This window comes from Corvus moneduloides, chromosome 8, assembly GCF_009650955.1.
Source record: "Corvus moneduloides isolate bCorMon1 chromosome 8, bCorMon1.pri, whole genome shotgun sequence".
NCBI lineage: Eukaryota > Metazoa > Chordata > Aves > Passeriformes > Corvidae > Corvus > Corvus moneduloides.
Window position 1 is genome coordinate 5,147,219 of NC_045483.1, and position 13,470 is coordinate 5,160,688.

Sequence of the window (13,470 nt, forward strand, 5' to 3'; positions counted from 1 at the left end):
ATGCTTGACTTTGTGCAGTCCTCCTGAACTGGCTGAATGCATCCCTGCGTTGTTTTTATCAAGTCAAAGCACAGAGACTTTTCTATTTCACGCCCCATTCATACCTTGCTACACAGACTACATAATGTGGGTTATCCCAAATGCCTCTTGCTTTTCCCTTGGGAAAGTTTTTTTTTTTAGAAAATAATAATGGGCAGATCTTCAATTCTGTAACTTCAGCATACAACTGTTGCAGCTCAGATGTCTTATTATAGTTATCTGGGTTCAAACACGGTCCAAAGTTGGCCTGAACAGTCTGAATGCTGATTTTTTTGGTTATTTCTGCAAGTTTAAGCAAAAATCCCGTACCATCTGCAAAAAGAATCTCAGTTCAATTCAGCGCATCAGGACTTACCCGCTCAGTCTTGTCATTTTAATTTTATACATGTTGAGCAAATTTTAATTTAATGGCAAAATGATAATGATTTTCCTCTGTTCAGAGCAAGTTCCTGAGCAGGGAGTAATTTGCACACCTGTAGAACAGGAGTTCTCTAAATAATAAACTTAATTAAACTGGGTGCATCCTAGCGGAAACTTCTAATTTAGTTTCAGCCTCTTAGGACAGCAATGTAGGCATTATGTTTATCAGGTGAGTATGGAGTGTACTCTTAGATATCAGATGAGACTCTATATCTTGTAAAGATGGGTAAGAGTTATAAGAAATATGTTTTCAGATAATGCTTGTGGGTGCTACTCCTGACTGTCCAACAACATGATCCTGCTTAGTAATTTTAAGAAAAATTAAAAATTTAAGACTGTGAGCAAAACCCGTGTGAAGACTTTATTCCACCTGTGAAATGTGTGATGTGCTCGGTGATCCAGAGCAGTTCTCCCAAAGTCATTAGAATTTTAGTACCATAAAACAAAAGTGCAGCTTTTTCAATAGCGTTGGGGCTTTTTCTGCCCCCAATCCATAGCAAAGTATTTTTTGCCATGGATAGAAAGAAGGAAAATGAAGTTCTCTTTTCACATTCAATAGAAATAATTTGTTCTATGCACAGGGAAAATAAAATAGAGGGCCAAATTAGAAAAAGCAACAAAATCTGAATGAATCAGCATAAACTCTCTGTTCCTAACCCAATGCCTGAGATTTGCATTCACCATGGGGACGTTTTACTGGTTCCCAGTCTCATGGTTTCAGGATATCCCTGCATTGTTTGATTTGATATTGTTCTCCTGTTCTAGTCTAACCACTTTTGTTATTAAATACAGCACTTCCAGTGTTATTTGAGATATGGAATGGGACCAGGAAAGGGACCCAGTTTAGCTGGGTAACAATTACAAAATTTCAGCCTTTTAGACTTAGACTGTACCTTTTCCTGGAGGAAAGCCAAAGAGCATTATTTTGGTTAAAGGAGGGAGACTGTTCCATTTTAATGGCATCAGTAATGACTGTTTATCAGTAACACAGTTGCTTCAGGGCTTTTTAATTTTTTTGTGTGTGATGCTCTACGTGGTTTATTAATGAGAATAACTTGCTAAATTACATCCTTCCCAAAAAAAAAAATGATAACAAGCAGATGTACAAACCCACATTCATGTGTTGTTTTATTGGTGCATTACAACATTACATTTCCTTCACATTGAGAAAGCATGAGATTAAAGTACATTGATCCACAAAAATGCCTTCCCTACACTGGCTTCGCACTGGTGATTTCGGCACCTACAGATCCCTCCACAAGTCTCATTCCATTAAGTCTTTCGTAATTTTACTTACATTTTAACCAAACCCTTTACATTGTCTGCTTTATGACTTTCCATTTAATTATTCCCATTAAAATGTGTTATTCCTTACTGCTTTTCCAAGCTCGCCAGTTACTCTCACGGTTTCAGTTTTTATGCTGTATTACGCTTCATGTTCCAATCCTTTAACGGCCACTACTCTCTTGAGGGCTGTATGAGCTTTCCCCATCCCAAAGAAGACAGCTTGTTTGTATCAAAAGCCATTAAAATACTGGGAATGTGTACAGCACAGTTAGGAGGCCCCACTCAATTTTGAGAATAAGCCAGATCTATATAAAAACATGCAAAATGCTCTATGCATCAGTATTAAACTCCTAATTTTGATTGAAGTTTTGGGTTTTTTTTTAACATTTGCATATAACCTGGAAGACTAGGGTTCCTGCTGAAAGAAAGAGCTAATGGCTAAGCCTTATCCTGACTCTAGGGCTTTCAGTAATCCTCCCACATGAAGTAATAGAAAACTATATTTGTTACAGAATTCTGTAGGATGGTTTAAAAACTTTGTAGGAGGATTAAACCTCCATTAAACTCTGTGGATTTCTAGAATAAGATCTCAATCACACCAGAGGACTGTTCTGTCAAATCCAGTGCAAATGCCAAATAATTTTGCTTTGCTGATGCTGGTATTGGGAATTACTGTATATTCACCAGGAAAACCACAGCTAAGTTCAACCGCCTCTGTTGCAGAGCTCAGAATTCTGTAACTGCCAGTGAAACATCTTCTCTGACACAGCTAAACTGGTACCAGCTTTACAAGGCCTGATTTCTACAGAACCTCTGGGGCTCACGCCTGTTACATTCTGTTCCTTGATCTCATTTCCTATTTATAGACATTTTCAAATACCATATAAGTTTATACACAGCAAAGTTGCATCGTCTCGTACACAGTTATTAGGTTTATTTTTAATGGGATCCTAATTTACTTGCTTTTTATAAAAATTCAAGTGTTGCCAATCAGGAAGCAGCTCTTCTCAAAAAAAATCTACAAAGCTTAGCTTTGAGGAAAGTAAATGACAAGCCTTACATGAAGACATTGAGCTGTTTGAATCACAAAATGTCTACAAGGCCAATGCGTATTCCAACAGGAACACAGAAATTATAATCATGGCAGCAGTCTCCTCCAGTCTGAAGCACCGTAATTGTGGTCGTTGATCAACGTTATCTTGATTGCTCCAAGAAATGTTCAACTGCCAGGGTGTGGAATATTTTGCCTGAATTTTCACAGGAAACCTAAGGAGAAAAAACCTGGAATCTGACATTCTGCCATCCAAAAGTACATCATTTCACAGGAATGGGATGTATACTGCATAGTGCATACATAACAAACAGAATTCTACTGATAATACATTAACTAAGGTCACACCTATTAATCTTCTCCATACCAACAGTGGTTTGATTCAGGTGAGTTCCAATTCAGGTACCAAGCCAATCTTGGCAAACACCATGGCCAAGAGCATGGTGAGCTGAAAATGTGGGATGGGATTAGTGGAAAACTGTCTCCAGCCTTCCTCTGGATAGGTTACAGTGCTGGAAACCACCACAAGCATTCGTAGTTGTGCCCAAAGTCACAAATGAGAACATTTGCATTTCTTTAGATCACCAATGCTGCAGTGAGTCACTACACAAGAATGAACACGGCACACCGAGATCCACAGAAAACTTTGTGTTTCTTTATCCTCCCAGTTTTAGGGGTTTTAAACATTTGTTTGAAAGACTTCAGCTTGCTAAATGCAATGGCTGTTCTTTTCTTTCGATTTGTCTTGACGGTAAATGCTGCAAGAGCTCTCAAAAATTGCTGATGATGTAATATCAAGTTTCTAATCCATCCTGTGAACATAACATGTTGTTCTAAGTTGATAATTTTAACAGCATGGAATTTCTTGAATGTGAGAATCATCCTGTGGAACTACTAATGCACGAGGCTTGGCTCTTACAAGCACTTCATCATCCACACCTTTCACCTCCTTAGTCATTCGTAGCTCAGAATGATCTTGGCAAAACTTGACAATTAATGCAAAGTTCCACCAGACTGTGGAGATTTTTGTTAATGTCAGAATGCAGCAAGATAAATATAAGGATGACGCCCTAAATTATCAAGTTACAGATGTTGAACACCTGATGAAAATTGCTCTGTGTACTCACTACCCATCAAAATCAATGAGTGCTGAAGATGACCAGAACTTTGCAGAAGATACTCAGTACTTCAGAAAATCTGTTTCCAGATCTATTATATCCTCAACCACATCTCAAAATTACTCTCTTAACCATTCTCCACATGGGATTGTTTTTAATAATGTCCTTTCCCCTTCCCTCAAGTAGTTCTACCTGTTTGCAGTAGACTGAAAACAGATAATTCAGCAAGTCAATATGAACTGAAAATTTAACTTTAGAAGTATGATGGTATAATGGCATTAAAAATAAAATATTTAACTTCCCTTTATAAAAAGGAAAGAAACAAAAGAAAAAATGTACAGTAAGGACCACCATTAAGAGACCAGTTTGGAGGAAATGTCAGAAGACTAAAAGTTCATTCTGCACATTTCTCAAAGTCATACGGGACCTTCAGTTATTCCCTCCAGAGGCAGCCCAGTAGCACTGTCTGCTGTAGGTCTCTCTTCTTTCTTCACTGAGTTCTGATCCAGCAGGCTGACGTAAGATTTGTGACAGGCTGTATTGCCCAAAGGAGGGTAGTGCTGTCTGTAGCAAATATAAGCAAAAATGAGGCCAATGATCCCTCCAACGAAAGCATCTGGAGGGGAAAAAAGCAACAAAACCAGAAGCATGTTAGCAGGGAAAGGGCAGCCAGTAGTGACAACTGCAAATGAAAGACATTTGGTTGACGTGAAAGTGTTTCACACAGGAAGCGTGAATTTTGAATTTTCCTAAAGAATGTGGAGCCAAATACCACAATCACAGGGGGTACACAAAATCAGTCCTTTGTTGGGGACATCTCCAGCATTTTGAACACCCAAAATTTAGATGGTTGGCTATGTTTTGGGAGATGAACACTGGGAATAGAATCGCTTCCATGGGGTATCAAACACTCCTGATGTTCCAGATGACAGCTGACCATAGGTAGGCAACCCTTGGATCTTCTCCCACTTAAAAGAGCAGACTGACAAGAACAATTTCAAGCTGGATGAATTCTTACCAAAACCACCTGAAAGGTCGAAGACAAAGCATGTCTGTTAACTGATTTAACACCTTTTGAGTATCTTTCTTTGATGTCTTTTACTATCCCATACTCCTACCAGAAAATAAAGTAAGATAAAATAAGGCTATTGGACGAGATAGTTGCACTCTCACATGGACGATTTTAAGTTTTCTATAGAACACTGAGAGGATTCCTTCTGTTTCTAGTTCTGCCTCCCCCTAAAATACTCACCTGATCCTGTGTTTCATTTACAATCAGCAAGAGACAAATTTCACTGAAAATGCACACTCTTTGAAAGCCTCAGATTTACATGAAGAATAATGAAGTGAGGCAAAAGGCACTGGTTAAAGTATGACCTGACAACACATTTTATTTTAACGAGGCTTACTCAGCACCATATCACCCGTGTATACCAGTGTTTCCATTCTTTCAATTACTGAGAAACCACAGTGTAATAAAAATGGTGAATCATTGAGTTTACTGGCAAAGAAGGGTAAATCAATACAAATTAATTTTGTCCAAAGTCCTTAAATACAGATTAAATGCCTTACTTGGCCAGTTTGATATATATTAGAAGAAAGGGGCTGTGGTTCAATTTTCAATGGGTAATAGATGGTTTGTAATCATCAGAGGAGTGAGAGTCCTTTCATCAGGAATGGCTAGGGCAAGAAAACCTGAAAAAATTAATACTGAGGTTATAAATTTAAGAAATGTGATTATAAGCCACAGTTGAGGAACAGGACTAGATGAAATTACCTAGGAGATGTCTTCTAATCCTATGTTCTCTTCCTCCACATGAAAGAACATAATGAGTCTATCACAAATTAATGTAACAGAGGCTCAAACAAGAATCTAAAAGGTGATTGTGTGCAGACAGTATTTGCAAGCAGACACAAGCTTATTCTACCCACACTGGAAGCTGACTGATTTCATCAGCCTGTGCCTATCAGACTATAATGGTATTAAAGGTACTGAGGACAAGAATTTCACTGTACAGCATCAATCAACTTCTAAAAAACTTAGTTATTGTGACAAGATTAATTTTCTATAATCCTGTGCTGGGTGCAATTCTCAGATTACCCTACTTTAACTGTGGTTGACTGAATATTGTCCCAGCTGCTTTTTTATTTTGCTTAACAATCAGGTCAAGCCTATAATTACTATTTTTAATTATGGAGAAACACCAGATTTTTGCCAGACTTTTATAAGTTCCCTGGTATTTTAAGATTTGCTGAGAACTTGCCCAGATAATTTTTTTCAAAACCTTTACACAAATTATGCAACTCTGGGCCTCAGCTTGGGCACCACAGTAGCAGAAATTCCCTACATGATTTATGCCAAAGATTTCTAACTTACTGACCTTAACTGGGGGTAATAAGCAAAAACTCAGGTAGCTATTTTAACTCCTGTTATTGAAAAAAGCAATTCTGTCTTATGTTTGATATCATGGTAGAAATAACTTTCCTCATTTTTTTTTTTTTTTTTTCCTTTGTCCATGAAGGAAAAAGAATGTTCTTTCAGCCTCAGTACTTAACTTTACTTTTTTCCATACAAAATTTTCCCTTATTCCATGAGTAAATTAACATTTTCAGAATTATAGGACTACACAGGGACATAGGAACTTAAAAGCAGTTGATATATTCAGGATTCACAGTGAAATATCCTAATATTCACCAATACCAATACTAAGGCCTTGAATATTACTCTCTGCAGCCAAATTGAAGGGAGCTCATAAAGTTCTCACAATATTAATGTTCTGAGCACACTCAATGGATTTTTAATATAGGGGTACTCCACTCCATCTTTCACCAGCACTATGCTGAGTCTTGGACTCAAAACTGATGGTCCTTTTTCATTTCCCACAGCATAGTTAAAGCTCCATCACAAAGCCACCATAAATAATTTACCGCAATTAGCTGACTCTGCTGAGCATGAAAGCCAAGGCCCGAGGTTCTGTGCTGTGTACAGAGTGAACAAGTCTCTCCCTTGGGAGCACAGTTCTTTCAGGGGAAAGCAGAGGTCACCTGCAGGATAACGTCTGCCAGCACTGTTCTTGGGAAGAGATAAATTTGCAGCTCCATCTCCTTAAAATTCAAAGGCAGAATAGGAGCAGCTGTGATGAACCGAGTCACAACCCCTCGGGTGCAGTTTTCCTCCACCAAGTATAAAACACCCCATCATAACCTGCCTCATAACACACGTTTCAGTCCATAAATAATTCCTACTCCTGGCAGGAGATAGTACACACTGTAAACACGTGCTCCAAACTTGAGAGTAAACCGCTACTCTCCACATTTTTTTCAAACACCTCCTTTTCTCTTCAACAGAGAGCTCAAGCCAGCCAAGTGTCAAGTGTTTTCTCTCCCTCCTGCCAGCCTGGTGAGGCAGCACCTTGTGCTCAGCAGTTTCATGCTGGAGGCTCTCTCCAGCTCCAGTGCCACTGAGAAAAGGAGAGTAATGAGTCCTGAAACAAGACAAGGCTCTGCTGGAAACCAGGAGACTCCTTAGAGAACATGTCAAGGCTAATGGCTGGTGATTAAGCAGCTGCAGGAGAACAGCAGGAGCACAAGAGAGAAAGAGAAAGCGTGGCTGAGCCAGGCTCTGGTGTGCTGGCTGCTGGGTGAGAGGGGGATGCAGCCACGCAGCACTTGATTGAAACTACGTAAAGGAACCAACAGAATGCTGTGACTTTGTACTGGGACTCGGGGCCAGGTTTTGGTAGCAGAGGGAGCTGCAGGGGTGGCTTCTGTGAGAATCTCCAGAAGCTTCTCCATGTCCAACAGAGCCAACCCCAGCCAGCTTCAGGATGGACCTGTCGCTGGCCAAGGCTGAGCCCAGCAGGGATGTGGGAGCACACCTTGGATAACAGATTTAAAAAATGGGGAAAAAAAATCTGGACAACTGCAATGGCAGCTGGAGAGAGGAGTGAGAGTATGTGAGAGAAACAGTCCTGCTGATGACATGCACGTCAGTGAGGAAGGAGGGGAGGAGGTGCTCCAGGCACTGTGACAACAACTGCTGAGTTATCTTTCCCTCAACTCGTCTCGACTCATGAACCTTTCACTGCATTTTCTCTCACCCATCCAGCTGAGGAGGGGAGTGACAGACCTGGTGTCCAGCCAGGGTCAACCCAGCACAGTGCTGGAAAACAGGAAACAGCAGGTAACCAGAATGAACCAGGTAATTGAAAGGAGCAGAGAGGACCTTGAGGAGAGCTCAATTTGCAAAGGCAGGAGTGCTGTACCAGCAATGCCACAGAAAGCCAAGATGACCTACATAACAGCATCAGAAATTCTGTGCATGGTATTTCTCATAGGAACGTAGGCACAATTAGGGAAAAAGTAATTACAAGCTGGTTTACTTAGCAGAAGACAAGAGTAAAGCAAGGAAGCTACAAAGGTGGTCAAGAGGGTCAAGAAATGGTAAAAGAAATGATTGATGGCAGGGTTTTCTGAACTGTAACTCAGTAATATGAGTGTGTAATTAATAAATAGCACAGCCTTCTACAGCAGTTACGTCTCACACCTGAATTTTAAAGCGCTCTGAGACAACAGTGACAGATGCAGCTGATTTGATGGGTGTTGCACTCCAAAAGTGCCTGCTGTGAGGCAGGAGGATGCCGTGGCAGAGACCTGAAGCTCTGAAGGTCAGTGCTAGCTATTTCAACCTTGCATCAATCCAGGAGCAAGGAAAATCTATAGCACACCATTGTGTTGTAACTCACATGATGTAAAAAAAAAAAAGTCAAAGAAATAAATGGCTAAATAAGAAAAAAAAAGTAGGAAAGAAGGGTACCTCCATGTCTCACCTTGCCAGTGATGTTTGTAGTCACACATCCGAGACAGGGCGATCATCATGGCACAGTAGAGTGGCAGAATTGCTGCACAGAGCCTCCAGCTCTTCCCACGGCCATTCTCTGTGAAGCAATGCAGCTTCCCAGCCAGGTAGAAGGTGGTGAAGCCCAGGCCTGAAAATGCAACTGACAAAGCAAAACACATCACTACAGTAAATTGTCATTAGCACTGGTTTGGTTGGTTGGGTGGGGTTTTTTTTAATTAAAGCAGTCACGATCTTACAAACTTTAAGAAATCAGATTTTTGGGGAGGTGAATGGGAAAAGACATTCTCTCCCACAAGATCCATGACATATATATATATTCTCCATAGCAGGGGTGTTACCTATGGAGCAATGCAAGCAACCAGGCAAGGGAGAAGCAAACTGATTTTTTTCTAATATATGTACTCAGTTTGCACATAATTTGACATGTCTGCAAACACTGTGTTGCCTCTAGACATTCACCTATCCCATGAAAATTTAATTGGTTTTTCCTTCAGCAATTTACCTTTTTCCTCTAGGGGAGACATCAGACACTCAAACACTAAATTAAGCATTTAAGCAAATTTTTAACTTGAGTCACAAAAGCTTTTTTGTGCTGCAACATTCAACATATCTTTCCTATTCTAAAAAGTTAAGGTTCAAAGCAGAAAAGGATTTAGACAGTTTGCACTGTAATTGAATTACATTTAAATGAGATTTTTAGGTTCCATAACCCAGTTTCAATAGCACATGCATAACTGGCAGTGATGACAGAGCTCAGGCACCAAGTTTATGCACTGAACTTCTTTCCTGTTGTAGCTCTTTATGTTCCAGAGAGACACTGGACAAGGGCACGACTTGTTTGCATCATTTCATCTTCCAGCTGTGTAAATGGAGTGATCAAAATGAAATCTGTCTTGGATACATAATATCAAACATGATCCTGAAGCGAAAACTTTAAAATACTTTTACTCTAAAAATACTTTTGTCTTCATATTTCTATTTTTCATCGCAGGTTATTATTTTTCAGGTGAACTGAAGTCTGAAGACAGTATTCCCAGGCAGAAGAATCAATTGCTTCGTGGTTTCATTTTCAGGCAATCTACAATGCCCAGCAATTTAGAGGGCTTAAAGGAATATTGCCCAAACTCTAAAGTAGGTGTTTAGTTCACACAGAGGGATATTCAGGATTACTACCATTTACCAGGCAATTTTACCAGCAATTGTCAGTGTGGTACACAGCAGCAGCAGCAGATTTAGCTAAAAGGCCTTTGGAGAGAACCTGGTGATATTTTAAAAATTTGTGGGGTTCTTTTTGGGGTCTGCCACATTTCCAGAAGGAGGTGCTCATGGAAGAACATGGAAGTTCAGCAGGATCTGTGTTTGTACCAAACACCAAGGCAGATCTTGCCTTAGGTGGTTGATGTGTTCCTCTAAACTAAAAGGCAGGAAGAAGAGACTTACAAACACTCCTCTAGGGGAACCCACACCTAATATAAGAGGGAAAAGTAATATATAATACTCTAGCTTGTGGCTGTGGAACTAATATTGTGCAGAGAAGCCTTACACTGCAGAATTTCAGATTGTCTTCCCTCACCCTGCAGTGTGCATGTCCAGAAAGACCTGCTTGACACAACAGTCCCAGTGCACGCAGAGTCAGCAGCAAAAACCATGGAATTAACAGCAAAATGCTCTGGCATGTGGGATATCCATTATAAAAGTAACTGCAGAATTCAAGACAACTCAATTGCTGTGCACTTCATGTGGGCAACTTTGCTTGATGACTCTATTTTGAAGATGTCAGTCAAGAACATTAAGAAAAACAATTCACTCTTCAAGAGTCCTGGGCCTAAAGGTGATATTTGCACTGAAGAATTGGTCCATCAGTAGAATATATCTGAGCACTTTTTCCTGCACCAGCTGGAGCCAATACATCACTGCATCATGAAGGAAATGCAAATATACACATGCCCTAAAGGGTTACAGCCTGCCTCCTGTCCTAGTAAAAACTATTAAGAAGACAGATCCCAAAGATTCAGCAAAACAGTACAAAAACACTTGTAAGCTGCCTTCTTCCAGAAAATAAATCAAATTCTCTTTATATTAAGTAGGGAAAAGCAATGTAAAATACCAACCAGACCTTATGGAGACATTGATGTAAATGAAAAGAAGAAAATCACTCTGAGTTAGTTTAAAACAGTGTTAACACAAGAACCATGTCAATACAAATTCCAGACACAAATATTTAATTGATTTTAAATGTTGTAAGAGGAGAAAGGAATGAGGAAATGAGATATTTTTAACAATTGGTGTGGCTAACTCAATTCAGAGTCCTGATGCCACAAGTTGCTGAACTCAGGAAAGTCTCCTGAGACAAGCCCCAGGTTCTGTCATTGTTAAAATGCTTTAAAATGCATTATCATTATTGGAATAAATAAAACTACATTAGACTCAATTGTTCAGTTTGGCTCTATGCCATTCTTTTAAAAAAACAGTGAGTTCACAGGCGAAATAAGGAGGATGACAGCATCTGGTGACACCACAGATCCCATCCTGACACCTGATTTCCTCCAGACAGGGGATTTAGGTGAGTTAAAAAACCTGTTTGTACAGACCAAACCAATTACCAAGTTGAAATGCATATGGTGAGAAACTGTAAACAAGAATCTGATCTAAAGCACCCCAAATAAATTATTCATTTAAAAATGTAATTGCTTTTGTGAGTGTTTTCTGAAATTTAAACTACCCCAGGAGGATCTTCAGCTTCTCAAGTTTTAATGGATGCTTTGCTAAGCACACAACAAATGCCTTTTTTACATTAAGCAGTTTTTGAACTAAGAAAAACCCCTCAACTTACTTAGGTGACATCAAATTACAAAACTGCAAAACCACCATTGGAATGGCCCTTGTCAGGCTCAGAGAAAATGGCCCATCTCTTTGTCTGCAATGCTTTATTCTTGCAGTGATTACTGTATATTTCGCAAATGCAAACACAGACTATTCATCTCTGGAATTGCTCTGCAGCCTACTGAGGAATTCCAGCAGCTAGGGCTACTTCTGAATGTTTTCAGTTTCACACTGTTCAAAGACTGTAATATTTATCTTTTTTGAAGGAAAAAGTATGATACCAAATGAGTGCATAAATTTTAATGCTGAAATTCAATTCAAAGAGCATTTTCTAGAAGTACAATTCCCAAAGAATGTTATGAGCTTCTTATCACAAAATATTTTTACTTTTTTTTTTTTTTTTACAAGTGGGACAGTCAATCACCTTCCCTTTGGTTTAGCTTTATTAATTTATTTTCACAGAGATAGACAGTTCAGCAGAGGCAACATGAAAAGCACATCACAAAATACAAATATATGCAGGGACTTGGGAAATAAAAAAGAGATGTTGGAGACAGAGACATGTTAGAACAAAAACAGACTTATATTATCTGAAAAGCAAGAGCGTTAGTCATTAGATTGTTTTTGCACCGCTGTCACAGTGAATTCTTATGAACCTTTTGGGGTTTTTCTGGTGACATGTTTTTTTATGTACCTTTCCAGATACCTCATCTCACCTGAAATACCTAAAGTGGCCTCAGGATGCATCTCATTGCCACCAAAAAATGAGAACTAAGTTTTGATTTGTTCAGTTCATGCTGTCTTTTACAAAAAGTCCTAAAATTGAACCTTTTCCATGGCCTGCTTTTCCACTTCTGTGGATAGAAACCTTGAACAAATCTCCCTTCTCTGAGAACATAGGAGAGGGAAAATTAAACCAGCTCAGATCCTGCAATTACTTTTAAGAATTTCTCTTTTTAAACACAGTATCAAGGCACAAGCTTTAGATCACTGCCTCTCCAGCTCTAATACAAATTACAGCCATGTGGGCATTTATGAGATATCTAACAACAAATAATCACTACCAAGAGCAATTTTTTCTTTTCCAGTTCAACACTGGAAGATACAAAGTCCCACCCACTGGGATCAGGGTAACTTCTTGCTCCCTGCTTTGCCATGCCTGTGCCATCATCCTGGATAAGGATCACATCCTGTGCAACCACTTGTCATTCCATTCACCATGCCAAGTATTTGCATCACCCATTCAGGGATGTGCACGTAAATTAAAACTTGTTTGAAGGAAATTGGCCCAGGCACACAAATTAGCATATAAAATACAGTTAGAAGACAGGCTGAAGAGTATCTTTATGGATGGAATTTTTTTTACAGTGGAGGATCAGAATGCTTCTGTCAAGCTCATGGTCAGCAGTGTCAAGGAGTTTACTGGATTATACCAGTTTTAGTACTGCAAATACATAATCCCCCTAAACACTTCAAAAAGAAGCTGGGGAAACCCCAGGACTATGCCCAGCCTGAGCAGAAATAGATCTCTGCTTCTCTTCTCATGGTGTGAGACGCAGCAGGAATAGGAAAATGTGATTTATTCCTGCAACACTGCAAAGTGCAAAGCAACGAAACCTGAGATATCCACCAAGAGGAATTTATCACTGGGGTTTTATGTAGAGAAGTAGAGTTTGAACAAGGGGAAGGCAGATGACTTCGAGCCTTTTCAAGCCCACTTTCAAAGTGAACCAGGACGCCAAGGAGAAAGAGGCTGCACAGCAACATTCACTGTCACTGAATTCAGTGGGCTCCAAACTTGCCAAAAACTCTCTTGAGAGAGACTTTTAAATAACTCCCTTGAGAAAATCAGGGACTGGACAGTCGGACAT

At 39.6% G+C, this 13,470-nt stretch overlaps 1 protein-coding gene across 1 annotated transcript in view; it reads right to left on the reverse strand.

Annotated features, from left to right (window-relative positions):
- Positions 1-1,562: 1,562 nt before the first annotated feature.
- The window catches only part of PLPP4 (phospholipid phosphatase 4), a 48,584-nt gene continuing 36,676 nt past the window's right edge, over positions 1,563-13,470 (reverse strand). The window contains exons 6-8 of the mRNA XM_032116451.1: positions 8,745-8,915; positions 4,343-4,531; positions 1,563-3,012 (exon numbers count right to left, since the gene is read on the reverse strand). Coding sequence (XP_031972342.1) covers positions 3,002-3,012; positions 4,343-4,531; positions 8,745-8,915 — 371 coding nt within the window. The 3' untranslated portion in view covers positions 1,563-3,001. The remainder of the gene's footprint in view (positions 3,013-4,342; positions 4,532-8,744; positions 8,916-13,470) is intronic.